Source organism: Rhododendron vialii, chromosome 5a, assembly GCF_030253575.1.
Source record: "Rhododendron vialii isolate Sample 1 chromosome 5a, ASM3025357v1".
Taxonomy (NCBI): Eukaryota; Viridiplantae; Streptophyta; class Magnoliopsida; order Ericales; family Ericaceae; genus Rhododendron; species Rhododendron vialii.
This window is the reverse complement of record NC_080561.1, coordinates 34,234,002-34,246,388: the sequence shown is the minus strand read 5'-3', so window position 1 is coordinate 34,246,388 and position 12,387 is coordinate 34,234,002. Positions and strand designations below refer to the sequence as shown.

The 12,387-nt window shown below is 38.2% G+C and overlaps 2 protein-coding genes across 3 annotated transcripts; one reads left to right on the top strand and one right to left on the bottom strand.

Moving 5' to 3' along the window:
- Positions 1 to 4,552: 4,552 nt before the first annotated feature.
- Positions 4,553 to 9,789, top strand: LOC131325900 (tubulin-folding cofactor B-like). 2 transcript variants are annotated; one of them, XM_058358379.1, is made up of 5 exons: positions 4,553 to 4,685; positions 5,577 to 5,768; positions 6,026 to 6,177; positions 7,151 to 7,269; positions 9,465 to 9,779. In XM_058358379.1, the coding sequence occupies exons 2-5, from the start codon at positions 5,667 to 5,669 to the stop codon at positions 9,509 to 9,511; spliced, it is 420 nt and encodes a 139-aa protein (XP_058214362.1). In that variant the 5' UTR covers positions 4,553 to 4,685; positions 5,577 to 5,666; the 3' UTR covers positions 9,512 to 9,779. The 2 variants fall into 2 exon arrangements, with proteins under 2 accessions (XP_058214362.1, XP_058214361.1); XM_058358378.1 differs by lacking the exon at positions 7,151 to 7,269 and having other exon boundaries at positions 9,465 to 9,789.
- Positions 9,790 to 11,143: 1,354 nt separating this feature from the next.
- On the bottom strand, positions 11,144 to 11,962 carry LOC131327842 (NAC domain-containing protein 41-like). The gene has a single exon (XM_058360970.1). It carries the CDS (start codon positions 11,960 to 11,962, stop codon positions 11,144 to 11,146), a length of 819 nt encoding a protein of 272 aa, XP_058216953.1.
- Between the last annotated feature and the right edge of the window lie 425 nt (positions 11,963 to 12,387).

Genomic DNA, 12,387 nt, shown 5'->3' with positions numbered 1-12,387 from the left:
ACTCTCAAAAGCTTTATATGGTTTGAAGCAAGCACCACGTGCATGGTATGATAGACTTAGTTCATTCTTGCTTGACAATGGCTTTACTCGTGGAAAAATTGATACTACTCTTTTCATTAAAGCCAAAGGTAAAGATATGCTCATTATTCAAATATATGTTGATGATATTGTCTTTGGTGCCACTAATGATAATATGTGCAAAGAGTTTGCTAAGTGTATGCAAGGTGAGTTTGAAATGAGTATGATGGGGGAGCTTAACTTCTTCCTCGGACTTCAAATCAAGCAAACTAATGAGGGGATCCTAATCAACCAAGCCAAGTATGCGAAAGAACTTATTAAGAAGTTTGGCATGGAAGGATCAAAGCCAACGAGCACACCAATGAGCACATCAACTAAGCTAGACAAAGATGAGAATGGTAAGGCCGTCAATGAAAAGATGTATCGAGGTATGATCGGCTCATTACTTTATCTCACGGCAAGTAGACCGGATATAATGTTTAGTGTTTGCATGTGTGCTAGATTTCAATCATGTCCTAAAGAATCGCATTTAAAAGCTATTAAACGTATTTTTAAATATGTTGCCGGTTCTCATGACTTAGGATTGTTTTATCCACGTGGAGCTGCATTTGATTTAATTGGTTATTCGGATGCGGATTTTGGAGGTTTCAAAGTTGATCGTAAAAGTACAAGTGGGACTTGCCAATTTCTAGGGCACTCTCTAGTGTCTTGGCATAGCAAGAAACAAAATTCCGTAGCTCTATCTACCGCCGAGGCGGAATATGTAGCGGCCGGAAGTTGTTGTGCCCAAATATTGTGGATCAAACAACAAATGGAGGATTTCAATTTGCAATATGATCATATTCCTATTAAATGTGATAATACTAGTGCAATTAGCTTAACCAAGAATCCAATTCAACATTCTCGAACAAAACATATTGAGATTAGACATCATTTTATAAGAGATCATGTTCAAAAAGGGGATATTGAACTTAACTTTATTAGTACCGACAAGCAATTGGCGGACATTTTCACAAAACCCCTTGGTGAAGAACAATTTTGTTTCATTCGACGAGAACTCGGCATGTCTAATCATTTATGAAAAAGTTGTGTTCTTGATGTCAAAAGTTTTTTTTGGATTCAATGTTGAGTTGATTGAATTCGTAAATATCATACTTGATGGAGAGTACAAATGATCTTGATAAAGAAATCACCCTCCAAACATTTTATCATATGTTTCATTTTCCTGTGTTTGGTATGAAGAAAATCAGTTTTATGGTCTTTAATGTTACTCCTCTTAAACGATTTCTGGACTTAACCTGCATTTGTCAGTCGGATGTCCAAGCGGATGTCCAACCGGACAACCGTGAGGTTGAGACTTATTCAAGCTTTTGCGTTGCTAACTCTGATTTATTAAGTCTGTTACACTTAGTTTGTATGAACTTCATGGCTTAGTGCTTAAATTGTCTCTTATATACTTCGCCGATATGAATTTCTTGTCTCTAAGCTTGCAGGGATAATCATTCTCGGTAATACCCCTCGCATTCTTTAAAAAGCTCTCTTTTAGGGGGAGCATGTATTAAGGGGACACAACAATAAACACCCGAACACAATTTTCTTCCCCTATTCTTGTTCTTTTCGGCGCCACCCCTATCCTATCTCTATTCGGCGCCACCCCTATCTCTATCTCTTTCGGCGCCGCATCTCTACCGCATCCCCTATCCTATCTCTATCTCTTCATCTATCTCTCTTTCGGCGCAGCATTTCAAACAATTCGGCAATCTCATACTCTATAAATTCAACAACACAATCTCTATCTCTTCATCTATCTATCTTTCCTTCTCTCTCGGCCTAAATCTCTCATCAAGCAATGGCAAACATACCGCAAGGGTTACCGTTTGAGTTTTACGAAAGAGATGCCGAACGAGCAGAGTTCAGGTTGTTTATCCAAACCATTTGGATGCAACTCTTTATCTTCATTCTGCTGTGTGCGTTACTTACAATAAGAATACCACCATGGTTCGGGTGGAATGTAAATGTGGATACTCTGTGGTATTGGATTGGCATTATAGCTGCCGTTGTAGCAGCCATTATTCGAGAATACGAAAATCAAGGACGCCAAGCTCTCAATGAACGAAGATAGAGTGCTACAGGGCAAGAGCGGCATGGTGCTGGAACCATGGCCCTATTGTTTTTCTCTTTTTAGTTTTTTTTATGATGTCACAGGGGGAGAAAAAGCCAAGTTTTAATTGATCTATCTTGCCATTTTGGGCAAATTTAAAAAATTGCTTGCTATGATCTGATGATTATTGCTATTACTCGTTGATCATAGATAACTGCTTTGGTGCATGTATTAAGGGGGAGATTGGCATAACTCCTACTTGAATAAAAACTATCATTTTGTGTCATCATCAAAAAGGGGGAGATTGTTGAAAAATGTATGCATTATAATTTGTGAAAATTTATATGCATCTCTATTAATTATTTTGATGATTAATTCAATGATATTTTTATTCGGCAAATACAAAATTATCGAAAAGTCGATTCCCGAATTAAATATTTTCGTGACCTTGAAATATAGCATAAAGTCTCTTGGATTCATGATTTATATTTACAAAGACTCTATTGAGCTCAATACATGCTTTAACGGTTTAGATGAAATTGTGAGCCACAGGTTGACGAACCGGCTGACAAGCCGGCTGTCTGAACAGAAAGCTGTGACAACCGGACGACCACCCGGATGACCACTCTATCAAACGGCTAGTTTCCAACGGCTAGTTTCAAACGGCTAGTTTCCAACGGCTAGTTTCAAACGGCTAGTTTCCAACGGCTAGTTCCAACGGCTAGTTTCCAACGGCTAGGAAGCATATGGATGGCTATATAAGGCATCAAGAACTCATTAATGAACACATACACAAGCTACAACATTCCATATTATTGCAAGAGCAAATTCTCAAAAGATCAAAGCCAAAAATTCTCATTGTTCTTCCACTTTCATATTATTCTTGAGAGAAAATTTGTACAAGTCGTGAGCGATAATTTTCATACCTTCTTCACATACTTGTATTTCCTAAGTGAGTGTTTGAGTCAAACACTTGAAAGCTTAGAAGACCAAATTCGGGTTGGAATTTGGGTGTTATTGTTTTTGAGAAGTTTTCGGAGAAAATTCTTGCGGTTGTGCTAGCTCCTCGGGAAAGCTAGAGGCATTCGGTTCTTGTAAGCACCCGCAAGACTTACAAGTTGTAATCTTTTAAAGATTAGTCTAACCTTCAAGTAATTGCTTGAGGAGAAGTGGAGTAGGGCCGGACCGTGGACAAATCCGGACCGAACCACTATAAACGGGTTCTATCTCTCTATCTCTCTATTTTGATTGCATACTTATTGTTTGCATATATTGTTAGAGATAAATTTTTATTGGTAATTATTACTAGCAATCCTATTCACCCCCCCTCTAGGTTGCATAATTTGGGTAACAGGATGTTTGTGCCCCATGCTTATGATTGGAATTTATTTAATGACAAAAAAATATTTATTGATCAACGACTTATTTTATTTTAGGCTGCGTGTTTCATGAGCTGGCCTTGTGGTTCACGGCCGGTCACTTCTCATTTTGGGGTGTGACAAGGCCGTCATGGGCTAACATGCAGCTTGTATCCTCCCAGCCCCAAAAACGACGTTGTTTTGGGGCACAACACGGAAGACAACGCGCTTGGGGCAGCACCTCCCCTGAGTCCTCTTTCCATCAACCCCCCATCACAAATGTTTAGCCATGTTTCCTCTACTGCTTGACATTAATGTTAGAGGAAAATCCGTATTAGAGACACAAGGTAGGTTATAATCCTTATTGATATTAATAAATTTCTAATGTGTTTTGAAAAAAAAAAAAAGAAAGAAAATTATTTGTGTTTCGGGAGCAATGCTTCTTCTTCTCACAAAAGTGTTTGGCGCATGGACTTCACATACTTTTGTGTGGAAGAGGATCATTGCTCCTGAAATACAGAATAATCTCTTGTAAAAGTACCCCTCTTATACATGAATTAAAAGAACGAACCGTCTTGGTAGGGCTCTTTGTGATATCTTTTCGTGTCTGTTTTGATTATCAGAAATTTTTATTCTTAAAGCTCGATTCGAGTTCGACAAAAATCATGCCTATTTGATAGTTGAAAAATATGATTTCTGTGGAACAAAGTTAGAATATCTTGTAAAACAATATGGGGTCTCAAGAGTTATGTGTTGAGATTTATTAGACCGACATGATTTTTTGGCGTGCTTAAAGTCATTTTCCCTTCTATTAACGAAATGAAGTAATGAACCCGACATAGGCTCAAGGAGTCCAATACGGTGGGTTTAATTCAACGTGGCCAAACCAATTTTTACGAAGTTAAATTCACCTCGATGAGATACTAGTTGGTATCCGATTAACATAATTTTTTGTAAAATCAAAATTTTCTACCCGTTCTAAAAAATGAACAGATCCGATTATTCTAGGCCCTAAAAACGTCCGTACATTCCCCAGGGGTTCTTAAACCCAAAAAACGACGCTGTTTTTTAAAAAAAAAAAACCGTCTTTTTTTTTTCTTTTTTCTTTTTTTCCCTTTCCTGCTCCCACTTCCCACCAAAAGCAGGGAAAGAATTTCAAAGAGATCTCACGAATCCGAATGGCTCGAAGCTAATCAAAATCCCAACAGGTCCCCTCTCTCTCTCTCTCAAGATCTATAATTACTTAATTAGGCTTTTTTTCTTCATAATTTCTGCAAAAATTTCGGATATTTGTTTGGCATTTTATTAATCATTCAGTTGCTTTCCTTCTACCTTTGTACTACCAATTCTCATCTAACCGACGCGATACAGATTTGTCTACTATTTTTTCCTTTTGGATGAGCTTGAGGGCAAAGTCATTCATTGATCTCGTGTCTTGCTTTGCATTTATAAATGTGCTAAATGGGTTGGTTTCAAAATTCAGCCTTCCATATCAGTAATATCGCTTTTCATCTTTAAAGCCATTGCAAACTAGTTTGGCTTGAATCCAAGGGGTTGGCCTAGTGGTCAAACCCAGGACTTAGGGTTTGCTCTCCTAAGGTGCCATCAACTCCTTTGGGGTGAGTCCATACGGAGTTGTGCCTTGGTTTTAACTGGCTCCTGCTAGCAGCCAGTGGGATTTAATTGGCCCCCGCTAATAGACGGTGGGATTGGTCCATAGGATTAGTTGAAGTATGCTTAAGCTGGCTCGAACACCTGAGCTGTCAAAAAAAGAAAAGTTGTTTGGCTTCAAAATCAGGGTAGTTATCCTTGTTAATTTTAGCTTGTATTAATTCCCTTTTTGGACTGGGAGATCGTACTCGTTAATTTTATGCGCTGCTGTTGTTGCTGTGCTCCAAACACCTGAAAGTTTGTGACATTCAACCAAGCACTAAAAGATGATGCGATGTTTATTCAATTGCACTTTTGATATCTTTCACGTGGAAATAACTTCCACGTAAAACCTCAACAATCATGTACTGAGAAGAATATGCAGTTGTTCAATTTTAGTCAACCAGTTAGTCATTGTAGATAATATGCATATGTGTATGTATGACCAGATAAAACGATAAAGGGCCCAATTACGTGACAAGAAAACGTCACTTGCTATAGAAGTTGGGGAGAACACACGGAGGTTGAGTTTCAAGGCCATGGGGTCTCGCTTACAGATTCAAGGGGACGAGTCAGTTCTTTTACGCATTACACATTCCAACCTCAAGAGCTTCTCTACTGATGTTCGCTTTTCTCTTCAGGTACTGAACATAACCGATTTTCAATGTTGAAATGTGCATTGTTCTTCAAGTCCACTGGCTTTAGTTTGCTAGGTTGCATTTTGCTCATATGCTGCATTAACTTGTAGTGTTTTCATAGTGTATTTGGCATTTAGCAATTTGTTTGAATATGCTCTTTGATTTACTTTTGAGGGGGGGTTTTGTTTGACACACGAAACTAGCTTACTTGCTCTACTTGCAATGTGTTCTGTGACCAAGTTTTGTTACTTCTCTGACAGTTGACAGTCAAAGCCGTGAAGGAAAAGATGTGGAAAAAATGTGGTACTTCTGTTAATTCAATGGGACTTGAGCTATATGATGACATGGGTGCCAAAATTTCAGAATTAAGTGATAACTCGAGGCCTCTTGGTTTTTATTCTCCACAGGACGGGTTAGTTGACTATGCTTTTGTAGTGTTCTTTTGATCTGTAATAGAAGCATTATGTTGTGAGAAGTGACTCTGCATATTTTGATTTATGCAGTGCTAGTTGCTTTGCTCTATTACTGTTATGAGGCACTTATGGATGTTCTATGTTGTTAACATCAGTAGGAAGTTTGCATTCCAGCATCTACAACGATATGGGACTTATTAAATGCCAACCCTATGCGATGCTCGTTTCGTTAAATATGCAGGAAGTTTGTGGAACCTCCGATTTGCCCTAATTTAATTTTGCAGTATTCGAACCAGTTCTCTCTATTGTTGTCTTAGTTTGGTTTACGCATTCTACGTGATCTTTAGATTTGTGTTCATAGGTTTCACATATAGACATAGATATGCAGAAAAGATGATAGGCATTTTGGATTTATGGATACACTCATATAAATGTACATACGTATGGATATATATGATATTTATATATATTTAGAGAGAGAGAGAGAGAGAGAGAGAAGAGTGTGAAAATCATTTCCAAAAATGAAAATCCATTTAAGGAATATATCTTTAAATGCTCTCGCGTTCATTTTTCCTGTTTCTTTTCAAAGCTGTTTTCCCCAGCTTTTTTGTTGATCGGCTGTTTTCCCCTGCTTTCCTCGCTGTGTCAAGCTGTTTTTTATGCTGCTTGGATAAATTCTCGACGCTGAAGTTGTGATATACCCAATACATGGGTGGACTAGTTTTATTTTCATTGAAGAGTTTGTTCCTTGTTTACTATCGTTGCTTAAGGTGCATTACAATGAAATATTAGGTCGTGCCTTGAAATGTGTTGTGTTAACCAATAGCACTCATTACTTTGTGTTGCATTATTTGATTTCTTTCTTTCTTCTTTGTTTTTTTGTTGTTTTCTTAGAAGTATACTTTTGGCAAATCGTATGCAAATAGGTCCATGGTTTCGTTAGATAACTGGCTTATCTCTATTATGCTATAGGTATCGATTGCATGTTATTGATTTCGATCCATCATCAGTTACCTCTGGCGGCTGGCTAGAAGACACGTCACTTGTAGAGAAATACAAAATATCTGAAGAAGCCTACGATAAACTTGATGGCAAGTATTTATAAACTCTATTTTGCATGGTCAAAGACTGAAACTTTTGTACACATATCTCCTTTTGGCTCATCAAGATGCAGAATGCAATATTTTGGAGATTGCTTGGTTTCGAGCCAAGCCCAATATGGGGTTAGGAACAAAAGTGGGGATTTGCTTTTTAGTTATTCGGTTGTAGGCTGTAGGAGTAGCCCGTCAGTTGTCATGCAAGTCATCTATTGGGATTTATGTTCGAGGTCGTAGATAGAGTTGCAACTTGTGAGTCAAAACTTCACTATCCAAATAGGAAATCAAAGTTCTATTTGGACTTCCAATTATCTTTAGTCGGTATAATATCATTTCATTATCCACATTGTTTGAGCAGTGATGTGGCAGATCAAATAGACATTAGTCAATTGATTGCAGGTGTGCATCATTAGCCACGTGGCATGTGAATCGTGATAATTGCCTGACTGAATTGCTCTGTTAACCTTGTTTAGCTTAGTAGAAGAAATTATCAGTTCTTGTGAGATTGAACAGATGGCAGATGGCAACATTTGTTGGTACAGGATTTACCTAATTATACTAAGTTGAACACCAAAAGACCTTTCTCTGGTAACTGAAAAGAAAGTTGAATCTCAATAGCAATGAAAGGCATGACAACCTAATTTGTCACATAGGTTGTCCGTGTTTTCACAAGTGTAAATGAATGATGACACAATTTCTTGGCCAAGCACACTAGCTGGCAATTTTAGGTTTCTGTGGATTGCAAGGAGTTCCAACAGCCAAGCTGTTTAGTTTTTTCAACTGGTTAATTTAAAATGTATTACCACCTGCTGAATTAAAAGAAAAGGGAATTATATGAGCATTTTTTTTTTTTATCTTACTGAATAGATTCTGTGCAAGCGAGGATCATCGTTAGGTTACCTTGTTACCATTAACTTGGTATTAGGGGCTACGATGGACATGGACTATATGTGGACATTTAGATAGGTTGCAGTTTATCCAGAATTCTCAGTCTGAGGTAAAGGTTCTTCTTGTTATTGTTTGTGTGGACTTCATGATTGTAGTGGCGATGTTTTGGAGATGAATGAATTCTCAGAAAGCTGTGTGCGGAGATGATTTGGAACTTAGCTAAAGAGTATGAAAACAAAAGTGCAGATGCATATAATGTTCACACTAACTGTTGAGGTCTGTAGACGGAAGAACCATGTCCCCCATTTATTAGGATTGTCTTTGATCTATCCCTTTGGTAGTAGTTATGCCTTTGATCTCATAGGAGAACTTGACACATTGGCCTATAAATCTTATAAAGTTCTGTTAACTCAATGTTGTGTAAAGTGAAGATGGAGTCCAACTGTTTTGAAAAGGTCTATTAGTTGGCGGTGGATGGTAGATTCCCTAACCTGTAATGAACTTCCTGACTAATCTGTTTGTGCAAGTTAATCAGTGATCCATTCTCCTTAAGGATTTGCTAGCCTTAGGCTACAAACAGAGCTTTACGAACTCATCTTCACTAGTTGAGGAAATTCTGTTTGGTAAATAAGTGAAGCCTTCTAATCATAAGCAAAAAATGCCTTCTAACAATGTGCCTACTTTAGTCTCTCTCTCTCTCTCTCTCTCTCTCTCTCTCTCTCTCTCTCTCTCTCTCTCTCTCTCTCTCTCTCTCTCTCTCTCTCTATATTTATATATATATATATATATATATTTATATATATATATATCTATATATATATATATATACACACACACACACACACGCGCACACACATATATTCACACAAAAACATGCATATAAATCTTGTTGTAGGCACGTGTTTTCATCTTAGGTTCAGCTGCACGATACTTGGTATGGGTTTCTGTAATTGAATATTGGAGTTAGAGCTGGCCTATGAAGCACCGACACACCTACGAGTCTCCATATCTGTATCGGACAGTTTGGGATCACGCAACACACTAGGGAGAAGCCAAAATACTTTTTTAATTTTAATTTTCTTTATGGTGGAACAAGCTTGAGACATGGGGACACGGCGGGGACACATATGGGGACACGGCGGGGTAGCTTTCGTAAATTTTAAAGCTTTTCCGTGAATACCTATTAGAACTTCAAAAGTGTGTTATTGTTACTTTTAAAGCTATTGTTATTTTGAACATCGTTAGTTTCATTAGAGCTTGTATAGAATCTGACACAAGGTTTTATCTTATGAGGAAAATAGGAGAATTTGGGAGCCTTTGCGAAACATCTACCAAGTTTCTGCTTTAGCTGTGGTGTTTTTGATATGTGTATGTGGTGAACCGTCAAGAATCCTGGCTGCAAATGCTGTAGGTTTGATATCTGTTTTTGTCGTCACGGGTCTATTTTTGTCTTGCTTGTTACTTGGTTTTGAGGAGCATTTAGGAAAAATTTTGCAGCCCCTAATAGTGAAATATTTGGCTTCAAGCTGCAATCTTTCTTCTTGTTAATACGGACCAGCATCTACGCATACATTGTTGCTGCTGCCCTCTCAACAGCCTCATTCCATTTATGTCATGATTGCCACCAAATTCATCTGTAACCACATCTTGTTGGCATAAACTACCATGAAGAATTAAATTACACAGTGACTCCTTCCTATCCCTTTGCATCATCTGAACGTAAGTCAAAGATGTTCAACCTGAAATTGTGTCCAAGAATAAACTGACAGTGAACATTTCAGAAAGAGAAATTCAGTGGCTATTTTAAAATGTTGAATGCATGCCTCTATGCAGCGATTGTGTACCACATACCGTACAAAAGAAGCAAACCATCAAGCAAATAGAAGCAGCTCTACATTCCAAAGCAAAAACATAACTTCTAAAAAAATCGCATTATTCGAATTATCATATCAGCAGTTACTTGAAATTCTGATTAATTACAAATGAAATAGTGAATGGGCAAAATGAACTACTAATAAACTAACATCTATAGCTCCAATTTCTTTTGTTTTTCATTCCCCCTCCCAAAACACACACGCAAGCCAAATGGTCACCGAGATAAAGAGCGGGAATTCAGTCCCAAGGGGTCTACGTACAGGCTTCACAGGTGGGTGTCATCGATCAACTCTTAGCTTATGTTATGCAGAAAACAATAGATTCATAAGGCTGTAGCATTCATTTCTTAGAGGAAAAAGACGAACGCAAGCAGAATATCCTCCTCATATCCTGAGATGAGATCTGTGAACCTAAGAGTAATGTGTGATGGGCATTAGACATGGATGGCTTGAATACAAGCTATAAAGTCTTCTTAACATAACTGGGTTGGCAACTTGTGCAAGAAAATGAGTTTGTGGGTCTTTAGACGCAAGTACAAGGGGAGGGGCAGAACATCTAGGAAATAAATGCTTCTAAGGTGTGTTTTTCGTGGAGAAAGGGTCGAGAGAGGCCAGGAGCTACTACGAAGAGGAACTCGTTGGCAAGCTGGTGATGGGTTTTCTACTAAATTCTAGCTGCACCCATGTTGGCATAAACCACAATGGTAAATATAAATGACACAGTGACCTCTTTGTATCATCTCATCTTAAGTTAAAATACCTTTACATTTCACTAACCACAAGCTGAAATTATGTCCCGCAATAGCTTTATGAACCATACTTTCCAAACTAAATAGATGGCAAACATTTAACAAGGAGAAAATCAGTTGATATTTCAAATGTCGAATGCGTGCCTCCATGGAGAGATTGTGTAGTACACGACGTACAACAGAAGCAAACCAATAGGCTGATGGAAGAGGCCCTTACATTCAAAGGTATAGAAAACTCTTAATTGATAAATAAATAAAAAAACAATCAACATTTAAACTATCATTTCTGCAGTTTGTTGAAATTTAGAGTACTTAAAAATGAACAACGAATCGTTTCAATGAACTAGTGCAGAATTATCACAATGCCACTTGCTCCTCCTGTTCCCAAATAGCTTCAAGTTCTTCAATGGTTAACTCATTCGCATCATCACTCATTAGAAAATTCTGATCTTGCACAAATTGTTGATCTTTTGAGAAGGGAACAACTTCTGTATCCGGTGTCGCAGTAATAACACACTCCATCTTCTTTTCTTGCATAACCTCAGGTCTAACACGCTTTGCAGATTTCGGACGCTTTGCGGATTTCGGAACTACAAGGTCATTATCAGTAGTGGCAGCCTCAACAATCTTTCTTTTTTTCGGAGAAATCTTGGTGTACTTTGTGTCGAATCTTTTTATCCTGCAAAGAACATATTTGCCTTTACTTTTATCAGTATTGCTATCATGGAGAGAGTACTCTTGCATGATCCAATGGCCTTTTTTCACAGGCCCGTCCATTGCAATAGGTTCGTCGGCGGCAATCTCAAAGTACAACGTTGTCTTGTACCCTATTGCACATTTACCGTTCTTAACTTCTTCACGAGCCGTCTCTCCATGCCATGAGCCACAACCGGCTTTTCTGGCAATCCTGTTTTGGCTGGCCTTGATCAAGGTCGTGAAAACGTAGATTGTACCTTCTGTCTTCCATAAATCTGTCTTCTTGTCTTTGGTTTTGGATATCTCCCATGGGTCTTCTTCTTCGTCCGTAAAAATCTGCCACGGGGCTTTGTCGCCATAAATCTCACGATCGATAACGACGTCACAAGGCAGGGCTTCGTTGGAACACTTCTTGTCGAGATATTTTAGAAGGAGTTCTTGATCTGTAGGCGCAAAGTGATAGCCTTTTGGTACAGTCATGTTGCTCTCTCTCTCTCTCTCTCTCTCTCTCTCTCTCTCTCTCTCTCTCTCTCTCTCTCTCTCTCTCTCTCTCTGACTGTGTGATACTACGTTCGAAAATTGACAAAGGAGGTTATAGGGATATATATATATACGCAACAGAAGCTAGGGCGGCGGGACTTAATTGAGTGGGAAAATCATTGAGTGCACCAAGTTTACACCGGCGGGACGTGCATCGAGGTTTTACACAATTGATCCGAGCAATTCAATTTGTCCAAAATATTATTTTAAGGGTCCTAAGTCGATTTTTGGTTTCTGAATTTACAGGAGTCAAAAGTTAAAAAAATTGATAAGATCTTACCGGTACTCAATTTGAACTAAATTTTTTTTACAACAACATTCTAAAAGCTATTTTAATAAAATGCAAGGTTCAAATCATTTGTATA